This window comes from the organism of the source record quoted next, unplaced genomic scaffold (assembly GCF_019419815.1).
Source record: "Pyrus x bretschneideri cultivar Hongxiangsu unplaced genomic scaffold, Pyrus_bretschneideri_v1 Contig5, whole genome shotgun sequence".
NCBI lineage: Eukaryota > Viridiplantae > Streptophyta > Magnoliopsida > Rosales > Rosaceae > Pyrus > Pyrus x bretschneideri.
This window is the reverse complement of record NW_025999787.1, coordinates 12286127-12295182: the sequence shown is the minus strand read 5'-3', so window position 1 is coordinate 12295182 and position 9056 is coordinate 12286127. Positions and strand designations below refer to the sequence as shown.

The 9056-nt window shown below is 38.4% G+C and overlaps 1 protein-coding gene across 2 annotated transcripts; it reads left to right on the top strand.

Annotated features, from left to right (window-relative positions):
- The first annotated feature begins 2159 nt into the window (after window positions 1-2159).
- On the top strand, window positions 2160-7132 carry LOC103964392 (probable CoA ligase CCL12). 2 transcript variants are annotated; one of them, XM_048569172.1, is made up of 14 exons: window positions 2160-2443; window positions 3150-3279; window positions 3362-3624; window positions 3835-4036; window positions 4354-4394; window positions 4561-4689; window positions 4822-4895; window positions 4993-5213; window positions 5343-5437; window positions 5516-5732; window positions 5951-6076; window positions 6213-6311; window positions 6445-6651; window positions 6813-7132. In XM_048569172.1, the coding sequence occupies exons 1-14, from the start codon at window positions 2175-2177 to the stop codon at window positions 6924-6926; spliced, it is 2187 nt and encodes a 728-aa protein (XP_048425129.1). In that variant the 5' UTR covers window positions 2160-2174; the 3' UTR covers window positions 6927-7132. The 2 variants fall into 2 exon arrangements, with proteins under 2 accessions (XP_048425129.1, XP_048425130.1); XM_048569173.1 differs by having other exon boundaries at window positions 2301-2431.
- The last annotated feature ends 1924 nt before the right edge of the window (window positions 7133-9056 follow it).

The following is a 9056-nucleotide window of genomic DNA, read 5'->3' as shown; positions in this document are numbered from 1 at the left end:
ATTCCTTGACCCTAAGAACCTTATGCTAACATCCCTAAACAAGAAGAAGAAGAAGAAGAAAGAGCCATTGCTCCATTTGTTGGCCATCACTCCATCAGTGCCTCTTCTCCCCCTGCTAAATCTTCCCACCATCATGAATCTACCGCCTGGCAGCTTCCATATCTTTAGACTCACGTTTTAGGCCTGCCCTATCTAGAGCTTCTAATCGACCGGCACTCCATCGTTGTCGTGCGGCGATTTGGATTCTTTGGACTCCTCGATGGGTTCCATACACTTTGCACAACCTTTTTATACAGACCTCGTTTGTGAGCTTTTATGTTGAGCTTGGTAAGTTGTGCGATGCCCGTAAAGTGTTTGAGGAAATGTCTGAACCATGTGTGGTTGCGTGGAATGCGATGATTGATGGCTTTGGGATAAATGAGGATATGGGTTATGCTGTTTTGCTATTTGAAATCATGCTGGAAAAGGATGTGGTTTCATGGACAAGTGTTATAAACGGGTTTCGGAGAAATGGGTGTTTTTGCGAGGGAATTCGGTTTTTTTTTTTCAGATGATGATGAATCATGAGAATGTGATGGGTTGTTTTGTGAAGCCAAATGAAGCTACTTTGTTAGTGTGATTTTTTCATGTGCTAATTTGGTTGGGTGGGGATCTATTTACTGGGGGAAGCAAATACATGGGCATGGGTCCGAATCTGGTGTCATCGAAGCTCTTGCTCTCAGGCCAGACGCTGGTGTCCCAATACTCCGAAGATGACGTCACTGGTCGAGGGTAAATTTCTGACCCCATCGTTGTAAATTTCTGGCTCCACCACTGGTTTGCAGTTTACCACTTGAATTTGTCAACCAACCCAAACTGATCCAATCCAACGTCCACGCGCTAGACATCCCAAATCAATTTGAACTCTACTTCTTTCTTGGAGATATATGCTTCGTTTGAATGTGATTTTAAAATGACTGAAAGCGCTTTTAGAGAAAATCTTTTTGGGTTCTAAAATCACTTGAAATGCTTTTTGCAAGAAGCACCAGTTATGTGCTTCTTTCAAGAAGTATTTTAAGTGTTTTTCTAGGATTTACTTGCATTTTACTAAAGATTGGTTCTAAAGACATTTTCACCAAAAACGCTTTCAATCATTTTAAAAGCATGTCCAAACGAACTCATAATTTGCATCTTTTTTATTCCGTAGAAGAAAGTACCAAGATAATTCACATTAAAAGATAATAATAATTAATATGATAAAAAATCTATAATATTATCTTTTAACAACAACAAAATTATTTTAACTTTCTTCATCCAACGTCTAGAATCTTGCCAATCCATACTTTGTCCACAAAAGTGTAATGAATAAGTTTTCATTTGATTTATAAAAACAAAAAACTTTTTAGCTAAAATAGTTTATGAGATTTGAATAACTCATCACTTTGATCTCTGAGATTTGAAATCAATATAAGTGGTTCCTGCATTTGTCAACCATAAATTATTTTGATCATTCCATGAAAAATTATATTACGACAAAAAAAATAAGAAAAATACCTTTAATTTAATAAACAATGAGCCAAATGATTTAATAGAAATTAAGCTTAGGAAAAAAAAAAAGGTTTAATAGAAATTGAGCGTATTTTTATCATTTTAACTTTATTTAATGAAAATTTGTCATGAATGATCAAAATGATGGATGGTGGACAAACTCAATGACTACTTATATTAATTTTAAATTTCAAATATCAAAATAATGAGTTATATAAATATCAAGAACTATTTTGGCTAAAAAGCCAAAACCAAATTTTCATCCAGAAATAATATGGTAAAGTTGGAACTTGAAAGGAATCCGAGATCGCGTGTTTATAACTTGTATAAAGAAAAAAATTTGATAAACCACATATGGACGATCATTAATATAATTAATTTTTTTAAAGGAGATTAATTTAGTCAAATTAATAAAGAAAACTCATGACCCAATTCAAGAAGTCAGCGACTACTAATTTAACTAGTTTTTCTTTTAGTTGTGACCATAGTCCGAAGCTAGTGACGACCATATGATCAGCACGTGGGTCCACTGTCTTCACGTTTATCACCTACTTAAATGAGGCAGGCACACCACACAAATCGTCCTTTAACACATGCAAAACCCTGCGAAACCAGAGAGAGAGAGAGAGAGAGAGAGAGAGAGAGAGATGGTGAAGAACATAAGTGAGGTGGGAGTGGAGGACTTTGTTCAGGCAGGGCTAGACGTTGAAGAGGCCAAGGATTTCGGAACAGTCCTAAAAAATACAATCTCCCGCATGAACACAACGGACCCAAAAGAGATATGGCAGCAGATAGTGGCTGAGAGATTGCTGAAACCATCACACCCTCATGAGCTGCACCAGTTGATCTACTACTCAGTCTATGCCAATTGGGATGCCTCCACCAAAGGCCCTCCTCTCTACTGGTTCCCTTCTCTGTAACTCACTTTTCTCCACTCTCCCACTTTTCTTTTGCTTTTTCTTTCTCTGTTTCATTGTTCAATGGACAGATACGTGGCCTGCTTCCCTGCCAATCATAAAAGAAAATTTCTTTTGCCTTTTCTTTCTCTGTCTCACTTTTTCTCTTGTCGTAAGATTTTGTTTCTTTTAACTTTAGCACGTAAGGGATGAAATCTGAAACCTATAAAATTAAAATGATTGTTATTGATATTTTAAATTTTTTTTTTTACATTTTAAATTTAATTAGAAAAAATATATACATTGATTAGAAAGAATTTTTTAGAATCTTAGTAACATTTTTCAAAATTAAAACATGTTGTTGAGTTAATCCACATATCAATATCGAGGATATTAGAGGTCATTTTTGATAAGTTCAAATATTTGATGCTTCTATATATATATATATATATATCTTCAATGTGTGGATCTTGGAGAAATAATTCTACAGACATATTAATAACAGTTTTTAGAATGATAATAACAGTTTTTAAAATTAAATGCACATATTAATATCGAGGATATAAGGGGTCACTTTTGATTAATTCAAATATTTGACGCTTGTATGTATATCGTCAATGTGTGGATCTTGGAGAAATAATTCTGCAGACATGGAATGTCTTCTTGCGTATACTTTTTAATTTTGTTTCTAAATCCTAACTGAACCCTGTTCTTCTCTATTTTCAGATACCAGTCGCGACAAACAAACTTGGGGCGGTTGATGGAAAAGCACGGTCCAGAGCTTTTAGGAACATCATATAAGGATCCCATAACAAGTTATACACTCTTCCAGGAATTCTCTGTTCGGAATCCCGAGGTACCTACTCATTCGTGTCCTTGAGTTCTGGCAGCCTCGATGGATGTTTTTTATTGAACGAGCTGTGCTGTTATTGTTCTAGGCTTACTGGTCACTTGTTCTAAAAGAGCTCTCGGTTTCATTTCGAAAAGTCCCAAAGTGTATTTTGGATAGGACAGACAAATCAAAACCCGGTGGATCTTGGCTTCCACATTCCGTTTTGAATATTGCTGAATGTTGTTTGCTACCCACCAGCCACCCAAGAAAAGAGGATGATGGTTTGGCTGTTGTATGGAGGGATGAAGGTTGCGACGATGATTCTTCTGTTAATCATATGACATTAAAGGAACTTCGGGAACAAGTAATGTATGCTCCTATTTGATTTCCTTAGCACAGTGGCATATGCTTCAGATCAGTGCAATTTCTGCTTTCACAATTGTTTACGCCTTTTGATTTCATCTTTGCTGAACTTTTCCATCGTTCTGCTTGTAATGTTGCCGGAGCTTTATTCCCTTTGCATGCACAATGTCTTTGGTTTTCCTCCTTTTTTGATGTTGTCCACGACATAATTGACAGGTTGGTGGCTAATGCACTGGATGCAACCTTTTCAAAGGGTGATGCAATTGCTATCGACATGCCAATGAATGTCAATGCGGTTATCATATATTTAGCAATTGTACTAGCAGGATTTGTTGTTGTATCAATAGCAGACAGTTTTGCTGCAAATGAAATTGCAACTCGTCTACGCGTGTCTAAAGCAAAGGCCATCTTTACCCAGGTGAGTTTCCGTGACTGGTGGCTAAATGCACTGGATTGCACTGATTATTCTCTGCTAGGAATTTTTTACTTGCTAAAGTATCCTGATGAATTCTCATGTCAGCTATTTTCAATAACATATCTGCTTGATTAAATTTTGAATAATCCACTTACTTGACTAAAAAGCCTTGAGAGTGCTGAAAATTCAGGATACAGAATTTCATACCAAGAGTGTGTTTTCAAACTATAATTTTCAATTCTCTCTGGATTTCATATTTTGCAGTGTGTTTTTATGGCTCTTTTTCTAGTAAATGATTTCTACTTTCACTTTGTATTCAGGATTTCATACTAAGAGGAGGTCCAAAGTTTCCTCTCTACAGGTAGATACTGCTTCCTTGTAAATAATGCTAGATGCTAACATCTCTCTGCTCTTTCAGAGGTTCAAATGTCGAAGTGTTAATTATACATATAAATGCTAGTTTAACTGTTGCATCTGTGAAATGTTGTATGTTCATGTTCGTGGATATGATTTTTCTTTCCATGCAGTCGAGTTGCAGAGGCCGCTCCACATTTAGCTATTGTACTTCCAGCAATTGGGAGCAATGTAGGCATTCAGTTAAGAGAACAGGATCTATCGTGGCATGATTTTCTTTCTCGTGTCGATCACCTTCCAAGGTATTAGTATACCAGCGATATTGATCTGGCCAATTAGACTTTGTTATGCAATGAGAGACTTATCTTGTTTCTCAATCAATGTACTTTCAAACCAATTTGTATATCCATGTAACGCTATTATCTTCTTTGCAGAAAGAACTACTACTCTCCAGTCTATCAGCCAGTCGACTCCGTGACTAATATTCTCTTTTCATCTGGAACCACAGGTAAAGAAATTGCTTCAAAGAAAACTTTTATGGTTAGCTCTACTTTCTAACACATTTTCATCTTTTGATCTTCAGTTCATATTTTGGTGTTTATCAGGAGATCCGAAAGCTATTCCATGGACACAACTGTCACCAATTAGAGGTGCTGCTGATTCATGGGCTCACATGGATAATCAAGTTGGGGATGTCTTCTGCTGGCCAACAAATTTGGGATGGGTTTTGGGTACAATCTTACTCTACTCGTGCTTTCTAACTGGTACAACTCTTGCTCTGTATCATGGATCTCCTCTCGGTCGTGGCTTCGGAAAATTTGTTCAGGTGAAACTTACATACTTTTGCTCAAAGTTCATATAAAAAGTGCAAAAACTTAATGTATTATAACTAGTAACTACCTACGAGTACCGTGCTATCGAATACCTCTTACCTTCATCTATTGTATCTGTTCAGGATGCCGGAGTCACTATATTGGGCACAGTTCCTAGCTTAGTAAAAACTTGGAAGAGTACACGGTGTATGAAAGGCCTAGACTGGACAAAGATAAGGTAATATTTCTATTTAAACTTCAGAACGATTTATTAACATGAGACCGAGAATATGGACTTAAACATTGGTTTCTCCAGATCATTTTGTTCTGCTGGTGAAGCGTCTAGCGTTGATGATGACCTTTGGCTCACTTCCCGTGCTTACTACAGACCCATCCTTGAAAATTGTGGGGGCACAGAGCTTGCTTCGTCCTACATCATGGGAAGTCTGCTGCAGCCACAAGCTTTTGGAGCATTTAGCACAAAGTCGATGACAGTAGGCTTTGTCATCTTTGATGAACATGGAATTCCTTATGTAAGTACATGACTAGCTGGTTTTCTAATTGTGGTTCAATTCCTTTAACCTACCCGTCACTCGTTTACATCATGCTAGTCCCGGGGATATGTTTTTCTTGAATGACGGGTGACAGGCGGGAAAAAATAATGAGAACAAACATCAAGGAATAAAGTCCACTCATTTATATTATTAGACTATATTGTATGTCAATATCTTTGATCTCCTTGATCATACAGCCAGAGGAGCAAGCTTGTGTCGGGGAAGTGGGTTTGTTCCCGCTATTAATGGGAGCGACTGACAGGCTGCTAAATGCTGATCATGAAAAAGTTTACTTCAAGGGAATGCCAATGTACAATGGAACGGTAAGATTAGAACTGCATCTCTTACAATATTTGAACCTCTTCGTATGCTTAAATGTGAACTTATTGATGTTTGGCAATGCAATTGATCTGTGATGAAAGTAAGAATCTTTTCTATTACTTGAAATATGATTGGCAGCAACTTAGGAGGCATGGAGACATACTTAAAAGAACTATTGGAGGCTATTTAATTGTTCAAGGCAGGTCCGATGATACCATGAACCTTGGCGGTATCAAGGTAAAGTATTCACCTGCACCCTTTATTTGATGAGCAAGTGCTTTGGCTGCCTGATCATCTGTTTACCTTTAAACTAATATGCTTGGACTTGTTTTCAAAACATTAATGAGCATTGATCTTTCTTGAATTTCAGACAAGTTCTGTTGAAATTGAGCGCGTCTGTGACCAGGCTGATGAAAGCATCTTGGAGACAGCTGCAGTCACCGTTTCGCCCATGAGTGGCGGTCCTGAACAGTTGGTTATATATGTCGTATTAAAGAAGGGATACGACTCCAAACCAGACGAGCTAAAGAAGAAATTCTCAAAAGCCATTCAAGGCAACCTTAACCCTCTATTTAAGGTTTGTCTTCTAATAATTTTCAAAACAAAAACATGTCCCGTCAGATCGCTTGTGTTTCATCGTTGCTGCTTCAGAAACCAAAGCATGTTCATGGCATTTTAGCTGTTTTTTTTTTTCTCTGAAGGTTCTGAAGTTTTCAAAGATTTTAATGGATTGTACAGGTGAGCTTGGTCAAGATTGTAGCAGAGTTTCCTCGAACAGCCTCCAACAAGTTACTAAGAAGAGTTTTGAGGGACCAAATGAAGCATGAGCTCTCTGTTCGGAGCAGAATGTAGCAGCGTGCAGCAGACTCACGTGTCAGTTTAATAACAGCTATGATACGGTAATTTCGTTATGAAAGCAGAGAGTATTCTTGGTCAGTCATTCCATGTAGTGGCTTATGGTTTCAATTTTAGTGTCTTTAATTTTGTTTATTTGGTGTTACATATCTCATTTGCTATTGAGCTTGGCCTTAATGGTCATTACTGATCACATTTCTTACTACCTGAGAACATTTTCGTACGTAGTGCATGATGTTTATATTTTGGCAAACTCAATAGTTCTCTTCCCATCATGGGGCTTGGCAAAGAAATGCTAGACATAATCAGAATACAGAACTTGCTTATACACTGGTTTCTCCCCACTCACAAGCACTTCCAGCAGCGGAGAGAATATTTCCGTAGGCCTTGGTGGGACAAATATGGGAACTGAAACCCTATTGTTGCTTGCATTGGCAGCCACTCGATGCTCACTACTCTTGTACCGTCCATTGCTCATTATTTGCAGTGCATCACCAATGTGGCTAAAAGTAAATTAACAGAACTAATGGCAAGTGGTGTTATATATATACATAAGTACCTGAGTGGTGGGGGTAAGCTAACATCGTTTGCCCTTGATAATCCTACCTTTTTCAGTTCAATAGTTTTCTCTCTGGACCGATGAAGTCCCACATGCATTCAATATTTATATAGCAGTCGACAAGAGCTGAGGTCTAGAGGTCCCTGTCCCGGCAGGAACTGCGAGACCAGGAGGTGTTGAAAAGTCCATTTCCGTCCAAAGATTTCAAATTTGATAGCCCAGGAAACCAGAGCACCATTTGATAATCCTGTCTTTACAGGTTTACTCTGTTTGCTTGCTGCATCAATAAAACCGATATATCAGTTAGTCCTATCACATTTTCTTGACTTAGCATATAGTTGTGCATTGATAAGGCAAACTGAAGATAGAAAAAGTGAGAAAAGTAAATTACAATTCCACCGGTGAAATCTATAGCACAACAACCAGCCTCCTTATATAGTAACATAATGTACGTACTGGCATTCAAGCAAGCACAGCATACCTGAAGAATACAGTTACAGTGAAAGATGAGAAAGTTATGCCGCAAACGAGACGAGCATGAGAAAACCATCATCCGGGGTTTACCTCTTCTCACGCAGAAGAATCACACATATCCACCCCAAGTAGTTCACAGTATCAGACAACAAAGAAGTCAATCCCCTCCCATTCTCCTGTAATTTCATCGGAATTAGACTCTCAAACTTGAATTTAAGTAGGAATATTGCCGAGTACTCCAATTTAATAATAAATAATAAATAAGTACCTGGCTTTTGCCTTGAGAGTTGAGAGTTGGAGAGTGCAGTGAAAGCTCATTGGATGATGACTAAGTCATCTATCTCTATGCGAGGAATGCGAGCTATGTTTCTCCTCTCTTTTCCCTTCTTGTTCCGATACCGGACCAACAACTCGGAGAGATTTTTCAGTGTGATCGGTATACATGGTGGTATACCACGTGTCATTATACAAATAGTGAGATATGTGTGCTAAAAAGTTAATAACTTATAAAATAAAATTTTCCACCACTTCTATTAAAACATGTGGTGTATTCCCGTCACAATTAAAAATTTCTCCAACTGTCGATAAGAAAGAGATGCCGGCAAACCCTCTTTTGGAAGGAATTGGAGACTATCGCAACTTGCAATGTGTAGCTGTTGAAGAGAGGTGAGGTGCTCAAGTCCCTTCCCGTCCAAAGATTTCAGACTCCGCATATAAGAGATTTCTAGTGTGTGGAGAGTGGCAGGGAGCAGCTGTTCATTGAGCAATGTCTCCAGCAGATCTTTGTCTCCTACGATCCGGATTCGTCGAAGAGAGACAAGTCCTTGCAATCCCCACTCCACTGATGGCCTCAGTTTCTCACAAAAATCGATCCAAAATGTTTGTAGGTTGGGAGGAAACCCCCCTTGCGCAAATGACACCACATTTGGAACATATTGTATCCGCAAATATTCGAGGGCGGTGAGGGTGTGCATTCGGTCGGGCAACAACTTCAAATTCTCGCATGCAGAGACGTCAAAGGAAGTCAGGTTGGGAGTGGGCAATCCCACGTCGGGCAAAGAGATCAGATTTGGATATCTCTGAATATCCAGGGA

Coding starts and splice junctions, on each gene's coding strand:
- LOC103964392 (XM_048569172.1), top strand. CDS start 2,175: ATGGTGAAGAACATAAGTGAGGTGGGAGTGGAGGACTTTGTTCAGGCA. Junction 3,625..3,834: donor GAACTTCGGGAACAAGTAAT/GTATGCTCCTAT, acceptor CATAATTGACAG/GTTGGTGGCTAATGCACTGG. Junction 4,896..4,992: donor CTTTTCATCTGGAACCACAG/GTAAAGAAATTG, acceptor GGTGTTTATCAG/GAGATCCGAAAGCTATTCCA.